The 21,559-nt window shown below is 32.1% G+C and overlaps 1 protein-coding gene and 1 pseudogene across 1 annotated transcript; one reads left to right on the forward strand and one right to left on the reverse strand.

The window, feature by feature from the left end:
- Positions 1–3,619: 3,619 nt before the first annotated feature.
- Positions 3,620–4,724, reverse strand: LOC102614634 (agamous-like MADS-box protein AGL11; annotated as a pseudogene).
- Positions 4,725–7,891: 3,167 nt separating this feature from the next.
- LOC102615228 (immune-associated nucleotide-binding protein 9-like) lies at positions 7,892–20,253 on the forward strand. The gene is made up of 5 exons (XM_052436948.1): positions 7,892–8,136; positions 8,226–8,503; positions 10,072–10,236; positions 12,395–12,529; positions 20,040–20,253. Exons 1-5 carry the CDS (start codon positions 7,905–7,907, stop codon positions 20,250–20,252), a joined length of 1,023 nt encoding a protein of 340 aa, XP_052292908.1. The 5' UTR covers positions 7,892–7,904; the 3' UTR covers position 20,253.
- The last annotated feature ends 1,306 nt before the right edge of the window (positions 20,254–21,559 follow it).

Below are 21,559 nucleotides of genomic sequence, written 5' to 3' on the forward strand. Positions count from 1 at the left end.
GTTCTGGTTGGGGGAGGGAATAGTTGACAATTGTGAAATCTTGGTTAAGTTTTTACTATTTTTTGTTGTAGAGACTAACCGTGGCTAACTTTTTATGTTGAAGATGGCTGAATATAGAGTGTAGTAACTCTAGAAATGCATCTTCTTGGTTAAAAAAAAATTTTTCTTTTTCTATAATTTTAAGTGTAACTTTCCTAATTAGTTTTTCTACATCATTTTCACCTTTCAGCAAGCATATTTTCTTTCCATATTTAGAATATTTAGAATGTCGTTTGAACTTTAAAAAAAATGTGTGATTTTTTTCTAACATTAGTTGATATGATGACTTTCAAATTTTGGTATTTGTATTATCTTTGGTCTTAACTGATGTTACGCCATGTTTGCTACTCTACATGTTGATGTCAGAGATAAATATGAGTTGCTTGAAGAAATTCACATGTCATAATGAATACCAAGAGTTTTTGTGCCTGTCATTTTTCTTGGAGAGTAACCCCTTTTTGCCTATTTTTCATACAGTTTAGTAGTTTATTATTTTATCCATGATCTCTAGATTTCCTTTGAGTCAATCCTAAAAAAAAATGGTTAAATAAAATTAAAAAAAGAGAAAAGAAAAAAATGTATTGCTACATCTGAAGGTCCATTTAATTAGTAGATATGAAAGATTATTTAGAGCCCTAAAAGATGACGGAACGACCATCTTTGACCCGTTTGAGCCTTTCTAGCCATCCCTTTTGTGAAATATCCATAGTTAACCCTTTTAACCCTTAAAAAAAATTATTTTCTTTGTCAACTTATCATCTTGACCTACTCTGATTTGGAGTATTACCCGATAGCTTACAAGTTCCATCACCTATTCATGTTTGAGAAAAATTTAAATAAATATTTTATTCAGTAAAGTTGTGCCATACAAAAAAAAAACTCAAAAAAAAGAGAAAAAAGAAAAAAAAGAGAAAAAAAATATAAATAAAATGTACCTTGTGATTTCCAAATAACTCCACTTTTTCTCAAACATCTAGTTTGTTTTTCCTATTTTCCTTCATTTAAGCCATGTCCCTAGCCTATGTTACATCCTTATAAAAGTCCTTCCTGATTTTAAGGAGCTATAGTCTAAAGTAGAAGCTAGTTATATGGACTAAAAACATGTAGTGGTGCATAAAAAAGAAGGAAAAAAAGAAAATAAATAAATAAATAAATTGGGTTGACTAGCATTTTTGTTTGACTTAAGACCGTATTATTTCTAAGCTATGGGTATATTTCTTTCATCTTAGTGAGAGTGTGCGATATTACTTCTTTATTATTTTCTCTCAAATTTAGCACTCATTGGAGTGACTATTTTTATTAGGTTTAATTTCCTTGTGAGAGTGTCGCTACTTCCAGTGAGATTTTGGGGTTTGACATGTCATTCTTGAAAGTAGCTATGACAAAGTCTGCTGGACTGATGCATGTTGATGGTTGACATGGGAGTGATATTTCTTTAGACTAAAGATAATGCTTATACTTTTATTTGATTGCTATCATTAGTCTAATTGAATAAACACGATTGTTTAAAAAAAAATCATTTTGGGTTTGAATTTTGTTTTCGCTTTATTTTCTAGGGACTAGCAATAAGCTGGTTGGACGGTGTGTTGAGTGTTAGAAAGTATATATTTATGATGGAGAAAATCGTCATTTTACACTTCAAGTTTCACTAACATTCCTATTTTTATGTATTTAAGTCTCTTGTGATTTAATTATGTGTGTTGTATTATAATTAAGTATTTTATGTATTTTAGGGGCATTATGGTCATTTCACAATGAACGAGAGTTTAGATGGCAAAACAGACATCACTTTTGAACTCAGAACAGTCGAAAACCTTAAGAGGACATAAAAGGAAAAATGACACTGTTCACATGTACGGTACTATCCATGTTACTGTTCACGACACTATTCATATATATGGAACGATGACATGGCATTGACCGATGATGTGGCCTTGACTGAGGAGGTGTCATGATTTTATAGGACTAAAATTCTTATGTACTGTTAATCGGTGACGTGGCAACATGTTAGTGCACCAAAATTTGTGCGTACGGTACATGCATATACACATGATAACTTACAACCAAACCGCGTCACTGTTCAAACTGTGTCACTATTCAAACCGCGTGGTCAAACTGCGTACTGTTGACCGATGACGTGGCTCAATCCTGAGCGTCCAAAATATTTTTAATCCAATGATCATGATTTACTCAATGTATTTATAAAAAGGGACCCCCCTAATTTGGCATCTCTGAATTCATTTTTTAGTTCCATTTTCTGTAATTCATTCTCTATCTTGTATTTTCTATGTATTTTAATACATTTCCATTTTACCCCTAGTTCAATTATGAGTAGCTAATTTTCTTTCGAGTCTCAACATGTCACATGAGTTTTATTTAGTAAATTTATTTTCTCTTCCTCTCTAATTATTGTGGATGTTTTGACTTTTTTATCGACAAATAGTAATAATCTTGTCTAGAAACCACACTAGTTTAATCGGCTCCCTAGTACAAGGTTATTATTACTTGATATTATAAACCCTTAGCACCATATTGATTAGAGTGTGGTTTATGAGGAGTGGAAACCCCCTCATGATTTAATTGGCATTAGTAAGGATATTTAGCCCATAGTGCATGTTGATGCAGATCCAGATACCCAAGTGCTTCATTTCAATATATTTCGCTTTAATTTATTCCCGCCATTTTAATTCAAATTTCAAAATATTCCAAATCATTTTTACCATAAATCTAACTACCCATTTTGAAAATTAATTCTACATATAATTAAAATCCACCTCCTCGTGGGATTGACACTCGTCACCATTAATCTATTCTACAATAGATTCGTGCACTGCAAGTTCAATAAAATTTGCACAACATATTATATGGAAAAACAATCTTGACATCAAATGAAATTTCTTTTATGGAGCCGTCGAGAATCTTTTCTTACACGGTGGATCCAAAGAGATCTGATTCCTTTTTTCCTCATTGAGCACTTAAAGAATGCTATATTGTTTTCACATTTGTAGCAGATACAACCCAAGATATGCCCTTCTAACAATCATGACTTTCCCAAAAATTCAAACAGACTAATAGAGTAATCCTAATGTCCAACAGACATGCAATAAACAACCAAACTTGTGACCCTTCTTTGATTCACACCAAACTTCAACTAGCTCCAAAGCCTAGACTTATCAAGTACAGTATTTATTTATACATATATGACACAATCTTTATTTACTTTATAGGTAATGTAAATCCTTCAACATCATACATAATCAGTTGTATAGATATTAAGTTTTAGTATAATAACTATGAGAAGCAGCCAATTTTAATTCAGAGTAAGTAATTAGGTTACACATAAACTGATCCGGTTTCATATATTACTAATTTCAAAAATAGGTATCAAGTAGCACACAAATTCATTAGATAATCATAGTTTGATCATAGATCTCGTGCAGAGATGCCACAAGCTTGATCTCCAGTGTCTAGCTTACTTGCAAATGGGAGGAAACGCTGATGCACGTTCAACGCGAGCATATAGAAATGAAATGTGATAGAAGAATTATTTAACCGAGATGAAATGCGATAGATGAATTATTTACACGAGATGTAGTATCTTCTTGTCTGTGTGAGAGTAAGCGGTGCTACCACCCTCGATGATAACAGGACTGAAGAAAATTCGAGAAGCCAATGCATGGATTGCATTCAGCTCTTGCCCAGTCACCATGTTTGCTTGCTGAAACCCCTCCATTTCTGCTATCTGAATTTCAGAAGCCATGAAATTTTAATAACGTTCAGAAATTTTGGGAGAGGGAGAGACAAATGCATTATACATACGAAGGACTGATTTGCATACCTATCATCGGAGACACACACTTTCATTTTCTAGTTCAATCTCCAATGAAAATGAAAATGTTAAAGAGTTCTATCAAAGCTTGGAAGAAAACAAAAAAAGGCTAATCAGAATTTTATGAATTTTAATTATTACCCTTTTCTGCAAGAACTCAATTTCAGCCAGCAGCATTTCATGTTGTTGCACAAAACAGGAAACAAACAAAGCAACAAATTATTTTCAAAATGACATAATTTACATATACTGAACGTATATCGATAAAGTTTATACAATGTATTATTGCAAAACAATGGTGTATTGCTCAAATTCAATTTTTTTTTCGTCGATTTCATGCATGCATAGTGCAATTAATTAGTTACCTTCTTGGAGCTGATCCTAGTGATGCCTCGCTCAAACCTATTCTCCAGTTGCTTAAGCTCCTTTACAATTAAAGAACTCAGAGAATCACCTATCAAATGCCTATATGAAGAGTCAAAAGTGAGACAACAAATTGAAAATTCAATTGAAATTGTATATTTTGGCATAATTAACTAACTACGCTTAATATGAAAATGATTTTTGATGAAATAATTGAAAATGCCTGTTAGAATTATGTGAAATTTGAATTTGCTACCTCAGCTTTGCTAACTCCTACTGATAGTATTGTTTGCATGGGTCACATGTAATGGGAAAAGTTAAATTTTTATTGGGAACTTTATATTTCAATGCTAGCTATGTGGTAATAATTGATAATAAGTTGTTTTTTTTTTAACTTTTTCATAATAATATATATTCCTAGCAACGCTTGAATTTGTAGCTTAAATAATAAATTACGTACCTGAGCATTGATTTCAGTAACAGTGCCAGAATATATTTATTTTATAGCTTAAATTACATACATTTACACATATACTCTAGGAATAGCAGGTTATATTCATCAAATTCATCTGAAAATAACTAACTAACCAGATAGCTCAACTTCTTTTCTTTCCAACTGAATTTCTGCACTTGGTAGATTCTCAGCAAGTTTAGCGATAACCTTCAGGAACTCCAGATAATCTGAGTCTTTATTGTCCACATCAAAACCAAAAACAACTTATTGCTACAATACTTCTAAAGGTATGACCGACAAGCGCATAGATCAGTTGGTAAGGGGTTGTTCTATCTTAACCAAGGTCCTTGGTTTGAGACTTGGGAATGTAGCTACGTTAAATACTTGTTGGGAGAGCTTTGATGCCCTAGTGGTCCTACCCGGCTCGAATCTGGATTAGTCGAGGACCAATGTAGTTTTCGGATACTAGATGGTTTAATATACCCAAATTTGTAATTGTCATGCTTTTTCTTAACTTTGAAATTTAGCAGCTAAAGTGTATTTGTAAAAGCCACAACACTTCCACCCCAAAAGTACCCTAAGTTTTTTTAAATAAAAAATTACCTTTAAAAATGGTGCCTTCACGACTATCCTCTCTAGAACAAAGATTGGGAACATGTTGAGATGAAGTATATTCAACAATAGCCCTAAAGTAAGCACTTAATCGAGAACCCAATAACACATATATTTAACCAAACAGAAAGTGCCCTTTTCATTTAAAACAACATAAATTCATTTATACCAAATTGAGATTGATAAGAAAAAGCAAAAGGGAAAGCAAAATTACCCTTTTCATTAACAAACACATGTCCATTCAACAACTCTGGAAACTCAAACACATCTACATGCTTCTTCAGTTCTTCATATGCTCGTGAATACGTCTGATGCTTATAACTATTAAAAAAATAAAATCCAAGTTAAAATATAATTTTTTTAAAAAGCCCAAAAATCAATCAATTATAAAATAATACCTAGATTTTCCAGGTCGAAAGCAGAACCAATTGTAACGGTTGTTGAAGTGATCGTGGAAAAGGGCTAAAAGGTCAGTTTGAGAGAGGGAAGGAGGCAAACGACAAATCACTACTTTGGTTCTCTACAATGGCTTCTTCATTTCATCGCATTCAATTTGTCCCGATTGTATTGAAATCGAAAATCGAAAAAGAGCTTTGATTATTTTGTACCCTAATTTTCAATGTGGGCGTTCCCTTTGCGGGTAACACGTGTCGATAAGTTAACAACATTCATATTTCATTGCCCTGGGAAAGGACGATTAATATTCTTCCCTACTTCTCTTCGTATCACTTCTGAGGAATCTGGGGGTCTTGACGTGTAAATGACCAAAAAAACCCTATAAAGAATGAATACGCTAGTTTAATAAAGGAGCATCCACAATAATAATAATAATGGGAGATCGTGGGTATTCCTCTATTCAAATCAATATATACTAATTACTTTAGTATTCTTTATAAAATATTTAATAATTTTTTACTAGTATGATTTTATAGTATTATTTCTATCTTTAAATGAATTTTTATTCATATTTATTATAAATTAAATGAATAATGCAAATACAAATTAGAAGAAAAAATAAATACTAAAAATAAAAATTTATGCTTCAATATAAATAAAAATTAATTATAAAATATTTTCTTGTACTTTTTTTATTTTTAAATATTTTTCTTATAATGAATACATATATTATGAGTCCAAGATAAGTTATTAAAAAAATTACTCATTTTCCCTTTTCTATTTTAATTTTATTGGGGACGGGAGAGTTTTTATATATTATAAAATCAATACAAAATAAGTGATATGTATTAGTTCAAATAGAAAAAAAATTAAAAACCTCCTTAATAATAGAAGTGACGACATAATGAAAGGCAAAAGTGAGAAATTTCATGTTCATTCATCTTTTAGATTCTTTTTTTCTCAAATTTCTATTTAAACCCTTTGAAATTCTTTTCTTCTCAACTTTCTACTTAAACTTTCTTACATTCTTTGCTTCTCAACTTTCTATTTGAACTCTTTTAAATTCTTTTCTTCAAACTCTTTTAAATTCTTTACTTCTCAACTTTCTATTACATTCATTATTTAATTTATAATTTTCATACCTTAAATCCTAAAGTTTAAGTCAAGTCTCTTCCCATTTATCATCTCTTCATACGCAACGCAATCTTTTTAGCTCTCCTCTCTTCGCAAGTAAGTAAAATCTCAGTTCATCGCATCATCTTACGGTTTGTATTCATACTTTGCTTTCTCCAAATTGCCCTCGCATTTTCCTTTCAATCTCAATTTCTGTTTTTTTTTATTATAGACTCAATTTTCTTTACCTCGGTTTGTAAATTTTATTGGATGTCATGCATAATCATGGGTGACCCAATTAAGAGCTTGGAGGGGGTTCAACCCCTTCTGGGCCATTAATTATTCTTTTAAATGTGCTTAAAACTATTTCTAAACCATTTAAAAAAAAATTTCGACACATTTTTCATGTAACAAAAGACTTTTGATTCAATGGTAAGAGTTTATTTGATGGTTTTAAAGTCCTGATTCAATCCCAATAGCCACATAATTTTTTTTTTTATATTTTGCGGAAACTATTTAGAAAAATGATACTTTCATGCATTTGAAATAAATAGTTTTTTACTATTGTTATTTAGAATTTAAAAGAAAGTAATGAAATTTGAGTTTATGAGACTTAAAATATATTCATGTGAACATTAAAAAAAACCAAATTAAATAAAAAAATTTTAACAAGCCCCCCTAATTGAATTGTCTAGGTTCGCCACTGTGCATAATTGATCGTCGTCATTTTTTTTCAATAATTTCATAAAACAAGCAAAATTAAATTAAAATATATATCAGGACAATTTATTAATTAACTGATGTTGTTTAGATTCTGTGCCTGATTATATATCGATTCATCATATTTTTATTAAGATTATAAATTTACACTATATTGTCGAGGTCTGAATGATTTTTATTTTTAATATTTTTTATGAATTTATTTATGTTCGATTGGATAATATTTAAAGTAATAAAAAATATAAGTTTTAATAGAGTGAAATTGTAAGCGTATGGTAACTAAATTTTCTTTCTAATTGTTTAACAATAAAAAGTGAATTCAATGTGAAGTGGTTTGATATTATAAATGCATTGCAGGTAAATTGAATTTTTTTAAGGATGGGAGAAAGAGTGATTGATGGCGATTGGAAGCCTACTTCTCCATCTAATGGGGAGCGCACTGTGGTTTTACTTGGCCGTACTGGCAATGGAAAAAGTGCGACGGGCAATAGTATTCTCGGAAGAAGAGCTTTTAAGGCGAGTGCTAGCTCGTCTGCTGTTACTAAAACTTGTGAAATGAAGACAACTGTGCTCAAAGATGGCCAAGTTGTTAATGTCATTGATACCCCCGGTAATTTACTAATGTTGGTGCCTAGATATTCCATTCCATGCTTGTTGATGTTGTGCTGGTAAGTAGATTGATGTTATGAGCGATTGCAGGACTTTTTGATTCTTCCACTGAATTTGAGTATGTCAGTAAGGAAATTGTCAAATGTATTGGTATGGCCAAGGATGGGATCCATGCAGTCCTTCTAGTTTTCTCTGTTAGAAGCCGTTTTTCTCAAGAGGAAGAAGCTGCAGTACACCATTTGCAGACATTGTTCGGGAAAAAAATTTTTGACTATATGATTGTTGTCTTCACTGGAGGGGATGATCTTGAAGATAATGAGAAAACATTAGAAGATTACTTGGGTCTTGAGTGTCCAAAGCCTTTAAAGGTTTGTTTCTGAACAGCAATAGTTTTCGATAATTTCATTAGTCATTTTGATCAAGTTGTCTTTCTTTGGTTCTTTTTTGATGTTTTAGACTCCTTTACTATTGGGCTATGGGAATTTTAATATGAATATATGCAAGCTGAAAAATACTAGATATGTTTATAGTAGGCCAGCTGTCTTAAAGTTCCATTTTCAATAGTGCTTCATTTCCTAAATGGTTTTCTTCTGCCATGTGGGATTGGCTGAAGAGGTGGTTGGTAATTTTCTGCTGGCGTTACTTAATTTTAGTTATATGTTAATGTCTTTGAATGAGATGTCATTCATTCATTCATTTGCTAAACATTTATGCTTTTTTTATTTGTATTCTTTGATTTCGAGTGTGGTTGGAATTGAAGTTGGATAGTTGTAGCTTAAAAGGTATAGCAGTAAAGTGTTTGTTAGCTGTTGTAGCATAAAAGTTGTATTAATATGATTTTTCACTTGTATAACGGAGAATCTATTATATTTTTAATAATTTTGTTAAAAGTATTATTTATAATTTATATTTACTATATATTATTAACTTTTATTTCATAGTTAAAGTTTTTTCCTCACAACAGTTGTAGCTTAAAATTTACAGTACCTCAATCCCAAATGCACCTTTCATCCGCTATTTAATCTTGGTTCTTATTTGATTCATTTTTGTTCATTTGTTTGTTTATTAAAATATATACCTCTTTGATTTATACACTTAAAATTAACCTACTTTTAAGATTTCAAGATTGTGCCAAGGAGGATATGACTTCCTATACAAGTCCATTTTATTAGGCGTTGTTAGAATAAAATATCAAGTCTAAGCCTCAAAATTAGTGCCTAAAATTTCAATATGAGATCTTTTCTCAGTTTCAACATGCAAATCTCTTATTCTTAGAACTTACTTGATGAATTTGGTTCCTAAAACTTTTTAAGTTGAGAAAGATTTATATCAAGTTCCTCTATTTTACTGCATACTTGATTTAACCTATGAGAAGTATGAAGAAAAATAACAAAAATGAAGATAAAGACCCATTCAAGTTGCAGCTCTGCAATTAAAAAAATCGGGTTATTTTATAGTTAAAGTGAACTTTATTTTTTTTATTGCACTAATTTTCATAGTTTGAAGGAATCAAATTTTTTTAATTATAATACCGCAAAATTAGGTCAATTATGTAGATGCCACAGAAAACATGATCATGTCTTTTGGCAGCTTTGAGGTTTGGTCACTTGAGTTTGTTTATGACAATAGTACTGTCTTTTGCCCAGTGAAGAGACACGTACTGATTTGTAGCCACTAATTTTGATTGAGTCAATGCTTCTCATTGGAATATATGCAGATGATGATGATGATTGTTATTTTTTTTTTTTGTTATTGCTTGCCCTTAAATAGTTTGAGTAGATGCATGATATTAAGTACCAATGATCACAGTAAAAACAAATTTTGTCAGTTGAATATCCTCAAACTTTTAGAAACTACAAGTGTTTGATTGGTTCATCAGTGCATACGAAAAGAGCTAACATTTGCTTTATTCCTGATCATTTTTCCATCATTATAGGAAATCCTTAAACTATGTGATCATAGATGCGTGCTTTTTGATAACAAGACCAAGTATAAGGTCAAGAGAACTGAACAGGTTCAGCAGCTTCTTTCTTTAGTTAACGCTGTGAATGTTAAGAATGGTGGGCAGCCATACACGAACGAGTTCTTTGCTGAGTTGAAGGTGACTTCATTACTATCGTGATAGACTTATGTGCTACTTCTTTTTAAATATGGCATGACAATGTCACTTTTTTCTTTTTTGTATAATGCTGCTACTCTAGGGCTTAGTGGCATGTTTAATGAAGAATATTGATGCATTTTGATAGGTTGAGTCTAAGCTCAAAGAGACAACAACTAAGCTCGAACAACAATTGGCAGAGGAGCAAGCTGCTCGGTTGAAGGGAGAAGAGGCTGCACAATTAGCTCAAAGGAAGTCAAATGACGAAATTCGTAAGCTTAAAGAGAATCTTAAAAGAGCTCAGAGGGAGATTGAGGACCAGATGCATGAATCAAATGAATATCAAATCAAACGAATTACTGAAATGGTATTTTTTATGATCCTACTTTTAACATCAAAATATGACATGCATATTGTCCATCTCTAAGATCGGGTACTCATTTCTAAAATTGTATAATTAAAAAAATGCCTATAAAGTGTGCAGGTACCTGGAATGTTATTCTAAATTGTAAGACCTGGAAGTGATAGAGACTGCCACTTTGTCCTTACCCATAACTTGTTGGAGATTGCCATCTGAAAAGACACATCATCTCACTGGTTGATGGGGAAAAATATGTTTTTAATTTGTTCACTGGTTCTGTTTTGAAGGCTGTAACATGTTGTTCTTACCTTGCTGATTGTTTGACTATCTTGTTCTGTTTTGTTTTTTCTCTTGATGAAATTAAGTTCATTACTTTATGGTAGTAGCTATAGGCGGATTGCTCATCATGACTTACACTTAAGAATGGATTCTACACTTGTTTAGTCATCAATGATAAGAACATTTATTCTTATACTGTGGATATTGTATTATCTGTTTACTTTTTTAAGCTTTTGTTTCTATCATTTATCAATGATTGAGAGAGTGGAATTTATTGAAGTAAGAAAGTTGTGTAGAGTATGGTGAACTTAACAACTCCCTTTACAATTGGATTAAACTAAATTAATACTTAAGATTTTTCTTTTCTTAAGTTTAAGTTTTATATTACCAATACCCAATCTTTATTTGTATTATGCTGCTACTCTAGGGCTCATTGGCATGCTTTATGACTTATATTGATGTTTTTTTTATAGGTTGAGTCTAAACTCAAAGACACAACAACTAGGCTCGAACAACAATTGGCAGAGGAGCAAGTTGCTCGCTTAAAGGGAGAAGAAGTTGCACAATTAGCGCAAAGGAAGTCAAATGACAAAATTCATAAGCTTAGAGATAATCTTGAAAGTGCTCAGAGGGAGACTGAAGACCAGATGCATGAATCATATGAAGATCAAATCAAACGAATTACTGAGGTGGTATTTTTTATGCTGCTGCTTTTAACATCAAAATATGACATGCATATTGTCCATCTCTAAGTTCGGGCAATCATTTCTAAAACTATGTAATTAAAAAAATGCCTATAAACTGTGCAGGTACCTGGAATGATATTCTAAATTGTAAGACTTGGAAGTGGTAGAGACTGCCACTCTGTCCTTACCCATAACTTGTTAGAGATTGCCATCTGAAAAGACACATCATCTCGCTAGTTGATGGGGAAAAATATGTTTTTAATTTGTTCACTGGTTGTGTTTTGAAAGCTATAACATGTTGTTCTTACCTTCAAGATTGTTTGACTATCTTGTTATGTTTTTTTTCTTCTTTTGATGAAATTAAGTAGATTACTCAATGGTAGTAGCTATAGGTGGTTTGCTCATCATGACCTACACTTAGGAATGGATTCTACACTTGTTTAGTCATTAATCATCAGAACATTTCTTGTAATATTGTGGATATAATGTTATATGTTTATTTTTTAAGCTTTTGTTTCTATCATTTATCAATAATTAAGAGAGTGGAATTGATTGAAGTAAGAAAGTTGTGCCGAGTATTGTGAACTTAGCAATTCGCTGTGCAATTAGATTAAACTAAATTAATACTTAAGATTTTTCTTTTCTTAAATTAGAGTTTTATATTACCACTACCCAATCATTATTTGTATTATGCTGCAACTCTAGGGCTTAGTGACATGTTTTATGACTGATATTGATGTTTGTTTGATAGGTTGAGTCCAAGCTCAAAGAGATAACAACTCAACTCGAACAACAATTGGCAAAGGAGCAAACTGATCGGTTAAAGGGAGAAGAGGTTGCACAATTAGCTCAAAGAAAGTCAAATGACGAAATTTATAAGCTTAGGGAGAATCTTGAAAGAGCTCAGAAGGAGACTGAGGAAAAGATGCATGAATCATACGAAGATCAAATCAAACGAATTACTGAGGTGGTACTTTTTATGCTCCTTATTTTGACATCAAAATAGCACATGCACATGTGTTCATTTCTCAGATCGGGTAATAATTTCTAGAACTGTGTAATAAAAAAATGCCTATAAAGTGTGTAGGTACCTATAATGATATTCTAAATTGTAAGACTTGGAGGTGGCAAAGATTGCCACTCCGTCCTTTCCCCTAAATTGTTGGGGATTGCCATCTGAAGAAGACGCTTAACCTCGCTAGTTGATGGGCACAAATCTGTTATTAAGTTACATGTTCATTGATTGTGTTTTCAAAGTTGTAGCATGTTGTTCTTACCTTGAAAATTGTTTGACTATCTTGTTCTGTTTTGTTTCTTATCTCGATTACATTAAGTAGATTACTCTATGGTAGTAGCTATAGGTGGTTTGCTCATTATAAATTGCACTTAGCAATGGATTCTGCAATTGTTTAGTCATCAATAATAAGAACATTTCTTCTTATACTGTGGATACTGTACCATCTGTTTATTTTTAAGCTTTTGTTTCTAACATTTATCAATGATAGATAGAGTGGATTTAATTCAAGTAAAAAAGTTGTGCCGAGTATGGTGAACTTGGAAACTTTCTTTGCAATTGGATTAAACTAAATTAATACTTAATATTTTTCTTTTCTTAAGTTGGAGTTTTATGTTACCAATACCCAACCTTTATTTGTATTATGCTGCTATTCTAGTGCTTAGTGACATGTTTTATGAATGATATTGATGTTTTTTTTATAGGTTGAGTCCAAGCACAAAGAGATAACAACTCAACTCGAACAACAATTGGCAGAGGAGCAAACGGATCGGTTAAAGGGAGAAGAGGTTGCACAATTGGCTCGAAGAAAGTCAAATGATGAAATTCAGAAGCTTAGGGAGAATGTTGAAAGAGCTCAAAAGGAGACTGAGGACAAGATGCAAGAATCATATAAAGATCAAATCAAACGAATTACTGAGGTGGTACTTTTTATGCTCCTTATTTTGACATCAAAATTTGACATGCTCATGTGTTCATTTCTCAGATCGGGTAATAATTTCTAGAACTGTGTAATTAAAAAATGCCTATAAAGTGTGCAGATACCTGTAATGATATTCTAAATTGTAAGACTTGGAGCTGGTAAAGATTGCCACTCTGTCCTTTCCCCTAAATTGTTGGGGATTGCCATCTGAAGAAGACGCTTAACCTCGCTAGTTGATGGGCAAAAATCTATTATTAAGTTATATGTTCATTGATTGTGTTTTCAAAGTTGTAGCATGTTGTTCTTACGTTCAAAATTGTTTGACTATCTTGTTCTGTTTTGTTTCTTATCTCGATTACATTAAGTAGATTACTCTATGGTAGTAGCTTTAGGTGGTTTGCTCATTATGAATTACACTTAGAAATGGATTCTGCACTTGTTTAGTCATCAATAATAAAAACAATTCTTCTTATACTGTGGATACTATATCATCTGTTTATTTTTAAGCTTTTGTTTCTATCATTTATTAATGATTGATAGAGTGGATTTGATTCAAGTAAGAAAGTTGTGCCGAGTATGGTGAACTTGGAAACTTTCTTTGCAATTGGATTAAACTAAATTAATACTTAAGATTTTTATTTTTTTAAGTTGGAGTTTTATGTTACCAATACTCAACCTTTATTTGTATTATGCTGCTATTCTAGCGCTTAGTGACATGTTTTATGACTGATATTGATGTGTTTTTGACAGGTTGAGTCCAAACTCAAAGAGATAACAACTCAACTCGAACAACAATTGGCAGAGGAGCAAACTGATCGGTTAAAGGGAGAAGAGGTTGCACAATTAGCTCAAAGAAAGTCAAATGACGAAATTCATAAGCTTAGGGAGATTCTTGAAAGAGCTCAGAAGGAGACTGAGGACAAGATGCATGAATCATATGAAGATCAAGTCAAACGAATTACTGAGGTGGTACTTTTTATGCACCTTACTTTGACATCAAAATATGACATGCACATGTGTTCATTTCTCAAATCGGGTAATAATTTCTAGATTTATGTAATAAAAAAATGCCAATAAAGTGTGCAGGTACCTGTAATGATATTCTAAATTATAAGACTTGGAGGTGGTAAAGATTGCCACTCTGTCCTTTCCCCTAAATTGTTGGGGATTGCCATCTAAAGAAGATGATTAACCTCGCTAGTTGATGGGCACACATCTGTTATTAAGTTATATGTTCATTGATTGTGTTTTCAAAGTTGTAGCATGTTGTTCTTACGTTGAAAATTGTTTGACTATCTTGTTCTGTTTTGTTTCTTATCTCGATTACATTAAGTAGATTACTCTATGGTAGTTGCTATAGGTGGTTTGCTCATTATAAATTACACTTAGAAATGGATTCTGCACTTGTTTAGTCATCAATAATAAGAACATTTCTTCTTATACTGTGGATACTGTATCATCTGTTTATTTTTAAGCTTTTGTTTCTATCATTTATCAATGATTGATAGAGTGGATTTGATTCAAGTAAGATAGTTGTGCCTAGTATGGTGAACTTGGAAACTTTCTTTGCAATTGGATTAAACTAAATTAATACTTCAGATTTTTCTTTTCTTAAGTTGGAGTTTTATGATACGAATACCCAACCTTTGTTTGTATTATGCTGCTATTCTAGCGCTTAGTGACATATTTTATGACTGATATTGATGTGTTTTTGATAGGTTGAGTCCAAGCTCCAAGAGATAACAACTCAACTCGAACAACAATTAGCAGAGGAGCAAACTGATCGGTTAAAGGGAGAAGAGGTTGCACAATTAGCTCAAAGAAAGTCAAATGATGAAATTCATAAGCTTAGGGAGAATATTGAAAGAGCTCAGAAGGAGACTGAGGACAAGATGCATGAATCATATGAAGATCAAATCAAACGAATTACTGAGGTTGTACTTTTTATGCTTCTTATTTTGACATCAAAATATGACATGCACATGTGTTCATTTCTCAGATCGGGTAATAATTTCTAGAACTGTGTAATAAAAAAATTCCTATAAAGTGTGCAGGTACCTGTAATGATATTCTAAATTGTAAGACTTGGAGGTGGTAAACATTGCCACTCTATCATTTCCCCTAAATTGTTGTGGATTGCCATTTAAAGAAAATGCTTAACCTGGCTAGTTGTTGGGCACAAATCTATTATTAAGTTATATGTTCATTGATTGTGTTTTCAAAGTTGTAGCATGTTGTTTTTACCTTGAAAATTGTTTGACTATCTTGTTCTGTTTTGTTTCTTTTCTCGATTACATTAAGTAGAGTACTCTATGGTAGTAGCTATAGGTGGTTTGCTCATTATAAATTACACTTAGGAATGGATTATGAACTTATTTAGTCATCAATCATAAGAACATTTCTTGTAATATTGTGTATATAATGTTATATGTTTATTTTTTAAACTTTTGTTTCTATCATTTATCAATAATTAAGAGAGTGGAATTGATTGAAGTAAGAAAGTTGTGCCGAGTATGGTGAACTTAGCAACTTGCTTTGCAATTCGATTAAAATAAATTAATAATTAAGATTTTTCTTTTCTTAAATTAGAGTTTTATATTACCAATACCCAACCTTTATTTGTATTATGCTACTATTCTAGCGCTTAATGACATGTTTTACGACTGATATTGATGTTTTTTTTATAGGTTGAGTCCAAGCTCAAAGAGATAACAACTCAACTCGGACAACAATTAGCAGAGGAGCAAACTGATCGGTTAAAAGGAGAAGAGGTTGCACAATTAGCTCAAAGAAAGTCAAATGATGAAATTCATAAGCTTAGGGAGAATCTTGAAAGAGCTCAGAAGGAGACTGAGGACAAGATGCATGAATCATATGAAGATCAAATCAAACGAATTACTGAGGTTGTACTTTTTATGCTCCTTATTTTGATATCAAAATATAATATGCACATGTGTTCATTTCTCAGATCGGGTAATAATTTCTTTAATTGTGTAATAAAAAAATTCCTATAAAGTGTGTAGGTACCTGTAATGATATTATAAATTGTAAGACTTGAAGGTGGTAAACATTGCCACTCTGTCCTTTCCCCTAAATTGTTGGGGATTGCCATTTGAAGAAGACGCTTAACCTCGCTAGTTGATGGGCACAAATATGTTATTAAGTTATATGTTCATTGATTGTGTTTTCAAAGTTGTAGCATGTTGTTCTTACCTTGAAAATTGTTTGACTATCTTGTTCTGTTTTGTTTCTTATCTCAATTACATGAAGTAGAGTACTCTATGGTAGTAGCTATAGGTGGTTTGCTCATTATAAATTACACTTAGCAATGGATTATGAACTTATTTAGTCATCAATCATAAGAACATTTCTTGTAATATTGTGGATATAATGTTATATGTTTATTTTTTAAGCTTTTGTTTCTATCATTTATCAATAATTAAGAGAATGGAATTGATTGAAGTAACAAAGTTGTGCCGAGTATGGTGAACTTAGCAACTTGCTTTGCAATTAGATTAAAATAAATTAATACTTAAGATTTTTCTTTTCTTAAATTAGAGTTTTATATTACCAATACCCAACTTTTATTTGTATTATGCTGCTATTCTAGCGCTTAGTGACATGTTTTATGATTGATATTGATGTTTTTTTTATAGGTTGAATCCAAGCTCAAAGAGATAACAACTCAACTCGAACAACAATTGGCAGAGGAGCAAACTGATCGGTTAAAGGGAGAAGAGGTTGCACAATTAGCTCAAAGAAAGTCAAATGACGAAATTCATAAGCTTAGGGAGAATCATGAAAGGGCTCAGAAGGAGACTGAGGACAAGATGCATGAATCATATAAAGATCAAATCAAACGAATTACTGAGGTTGTACTTTTTATGCTCTTTATTTTGACATGAAAATATAATATGCACATGTGTTCATTTCTCAGATCGGGTAATAATTTCTAGAATTGTGTAATAAAAAATGCCTATAAAGTGTGGAGGTACCTGTGATGATATTCTAAATTGTAAGACTTGGAGGTGGTAAAGATTGCCACTCTGTCCTTTCCCCTAAATTATTGGGGATTGCCATATGAAGAAGACGCTTAACCTCGCTAGTTGTTGGGCACAAATCTGTTATTAAGTTATATGTTCATTGATTGTGTTTTCAAAGTTGTAGCATGTTGTTCTTACGTTGAAAATTGTTTGACTATCTTGTTCTGTTTTGTTTCTTATCTCGATTACATTAAGTAGATTACTCTATGGTAGTAGCTATAGGTGGTTTGCTCATTATAAATTACACTTAGGAATGGATTCTGCACTTGTTTAGTCATCAATAATAAGAACATTTTCTTCTTATATTGTTGATACTGTATCATCTTTTTATTTTTAAGCTTTTGTTTATATTGTTTATCAATGATTGATAGAGTGGATTTGATTCAAGTAAGATAGTTGTGCCGAGTATGGTGAACTTGGAAACTTTCTTTGCATTTGGATTAAACTAAATTAATACTTAAGATTTTTCTTTTCTTAAGTTGGAGTTTTATGTTACCAATACCCAATCTTTATTTGTATTATGCTGCTATTCTAGCACTTAGTGACATGTTTTATGACTGATATTGATTTATTTTTTATAGGTTGAGTCCAAGCTCAAAGAGATAACAACTCAACTCGAACAACAATTGGCAGAGGAGCAAACGGATCGGTTAAAGGGGGAAGAGGTTGCACAATTAGCTCAAAGAAAGTCAAATGACGAAATTCATAAGCTTAGGGAGAATCTTGAAAGAGCTCGGAAGGAGACTGAGGACAAGATGCATGAATCATATGAAGATCAAATCAAACGAATTACTGAGGTGGTACATTTTATGCTCCTTATTTTGACATCAAAATATGACATGTATATGTGTTTATCTCTAAGATCAGGTAATCATTTCTCAAACTGTGGAATTAAAAAATGCCTATAAAGTGTGCAGGTACATGTAAAAATATTCTAAATTATAAGACTTGGAGGTGGTAAAGATTGCCACTCCGTCATTTCCCCTATGTTGTTGGGGATTTCCATCTGAAGAAGACGCTTAACCTCGCTAGTTGATGGGCACAAATCTGTTATTAAGTTATATGTTCATTGATTGTGTTTTTAAAGTTGTAGCATGTTGTTCTTACCTTAAAGATTGTATGACTATCTTGTTCTGTTTTGTTTCTTCTCTTGATGAAATTAGGTAAATTACTCTATGGTAGTAATTATAGGTGGTTTGCTCATCATGAATTATACATAAGAATGGATTCTGCACTTGTTTAGTCATCAATCATAAGAACATTTCTTCTTAAACTGTAGATATTTTATTATCCGTTTATTTTTAAGCTTTTGTTGCTATTATTTATCAATGATTAATATAGTGGAAATGGTTGAAGTAAGAAAGTTGTGCCAAGTATAGTGAACTTAGCAACTCCCTTTGCAATTGGATTAAACTAAATTAATACTTCAGATTTTTCTTTTCTTAAGTTGGAGTTTTATGTTATCAATACCCAATCTTTATTTGCATTATTCTGCTACTCTAGTGCTTAGTGGCATGTTTTATGACTGATATTGATGCTTTTTTTATAGGTTGAGTCTAAGCTCAAAGAGACAATAACTCGGCTCGAACAACAATTGACGGAGGAGCAAACTGCTCGGTTAAAGGGAGAAGAGGTTGCACAATTAGCTCAAAGGAAGTCAAATGACGAAATTCATAAGCTTGGAGAGAATCTTGAAAGAGCTCAGAGAGAGACTGAGGACCAAATGAATAAATCATATGAAGATCAAATTAAACGAATTATTGAGATGGTATTTTTTATCCTCCTTGCTTTGACATCAAAATATGACATGCATATGTGTTCATCTCTAAGATCAGGTAATCATTTCTAAAACTGTGGAATTAAAAAATGCCGATAAAGTGTGCAGGTATATGTAAAAATATTCTAAATTATAAGACTTGGAGGTGGTAAAGACTGCCACTCTGTCCTTACCCCTAAATTTTTGTAGATTTCCATATGAAAAGACGCTTCATCTCGTTAGTTGATGGGGACAAATTTGTTATTAAGTTATATGTTCACTGATTGTGTTTTGAAGCCTGCAACATGTTGTTCTTACCTTGAAGATTGTTGGACTCTATTGTTTTGTTTTTTTTCTTCTTTTGATGAAATTAAGTATATTATAGGTGGTTTGCTCATCATGACTTACACTTAGGAATGGATTCTACACTTGTGTAGTTATCAATCGCAAGAACATTTCTTGTGATAATGTGGATATTGTATTGTCTGTTTATTTTTCTAAGCTTTTGTTTCTGTCATTTATCATGATTGAGAGAGTTGAATTGATTGAAGTAAGAAAGTTGTGCCGAGTATGGTGAACTTAGCAACTCCCTTTGGAATTGGATTAAATTAAATTAATACTTAAGAATTTTCTTCTCTTAAGTTGGAGTTTTATATTTCCAATACCCAATCTTTATTTGTATTATGCTACTACTGTAAGGCTTAGTGACATGTTTTATGACTGGTTTTGATGCTTTTTTACTAGGTTGAGTCTAAGCTCAAAGAGACAACAATTAGGCTTGAACAGCAATTAGCAGAGGAGCATGCTGCACGATTAAAGGCAGATGGGGCTGCACAATTAGCTCAAATGAAGTCAAATGAAGAAATTTGTAAGCTTAGAGAGAATCTTGAAAGAGTTCAGTGGGAGGCTGAGGAGCTCCGTAAGCGAGCTGAAAAAGAAGGTTGTGCCATTCTTTGACCTAATCATCTGCAGGCACTATATGCCATTGGCATGAAAATCACCTAAATATATTTTTTCTATCTCCCCTACCTTTTCAGATAATATTTGAAGTTAATACTACATTTATTATTAGTGTTTTATACTGCATTTATTATTAGTGTTTTACTACAGTCAAGAAGCTTGTATTCTTTATTATGTAAATGTTCCCAGTCCAATTTGGAGTGCGGTCTTACGATAGTATTATATGGAAAAATTGTATTGACATCAAATGAAGTTTCTTTTATGGAGCCATTTAGAATCTTTTCTTATACGGTGAATCCAAAGAGTTTTGATTCCTTTTTCTCCTCACGCTATCTTGTTTCCATATTTGTAATAGATACAACCCAAAATATGCGCTTTAAACAATCAATGACTTTCCCAAAAACTCGAACATACACTTGAGTTTACTTGTACCTTCACTTTTTTGTTTTCACTCTTCTAATGTCATACCAGTTTGTATTAATAGTTTGTTTGTATATTATTTACTCCTTTCGTATAATAGAGTAATCCTAATATTCAAGAGACTTGCAATAAAACCATCAAGCCTATGATCCTTCTTTCACTCATACCAAACTTCAACTAGCTCATAGTCTAGGTTTATCAAGTACAATATTTATTTATGCATGTATGCCACAAGCTTGATCTTTAGCATCTAGTTTACCTGCAAACGGAAGAAACATTGATGCACGTGCAACACAAATGTTGTGCAAATTTTATTGAACTCGCAAGTGCACGAATCTATTTTAGAATAGATTAATGGTGACAAGTGTCGATCCCACGAGGAGGTGGATTTTAATTATATGTAGAATTAATTTTGTATGAGGGTGGTTGTTTGGATTTGTGGTGAAAGTGACTTAGAATATCTTAAAATTGGAATTGAAATGGCGAGAATAAATTGAAGAGAAATCTATTGAAATGAAACACTTGGGTATCTGGATCCGTATCAACATGCACCATGGGCTAAATATTCCTTATTAGTGCCAATTAAATCATGAAGGGGGAATCCACACCTCATGAACCACACTCTAATCAATATGGTGCTAAGGGCTTATCGTGCCAAATAATAATAACCTTGTATTAGGGAGCTGGTGAAATCAGGGTGGTATCTGGACAAGATTATTATTATTTGTCGACGAGAAGTCAAAACATCCACAAAAACTAGAGGGAAAGAGAAAATAAATTTACCAATTAAAGCCCATGACACATGTTGAGACTTCATCTTCAACCCAAGCTTGAAAGAAAATTAGTTACTCATAATTGAACTAGGGGCAAAATGGAAATTTATT

The sequence above is a fragment of the Citrus sinensis genome, chromosome 3 (assembly GCF_022201045.2).
Source record: "Citrus sinensis cultivar Valencia sweet orange chromosome 3, DVS_A1.0, whole genome shotgun sequence".
Classification (NCBI taxonomy): domain Eukaryota; kingdom Viridiplantae; phylum Streptophyta; class Magnoliopsida; order Sapindales; family Rutaceae; genus Citrus; species Citrus sinensis.

Bases quoted from the DNA above. Each gene is read 5' to 3' on its own strand.
- LOC102615228 (XM_052436948.1), top strand. From the start codon at position 7,905: ATGGGAGAAAGAGTGATTGATGGCGATTGGAAGCCTACTTCTCCATCT. The intron at 10,237-12,394 runs GTGACTTCATTA...AAGGGAGAAGAG, and splicing joins AGTTCTTTGCTGAGTTGAAG to GTTGCACAATTAGCTCAAAG. The intron at 12,530-20,039 runs GTACTTTTTATG...CTTTTTTACTAG, and splicing joins TCAAACGAATTACTGAGGTG to GTTGAGTCTAAGCTCAAAGA.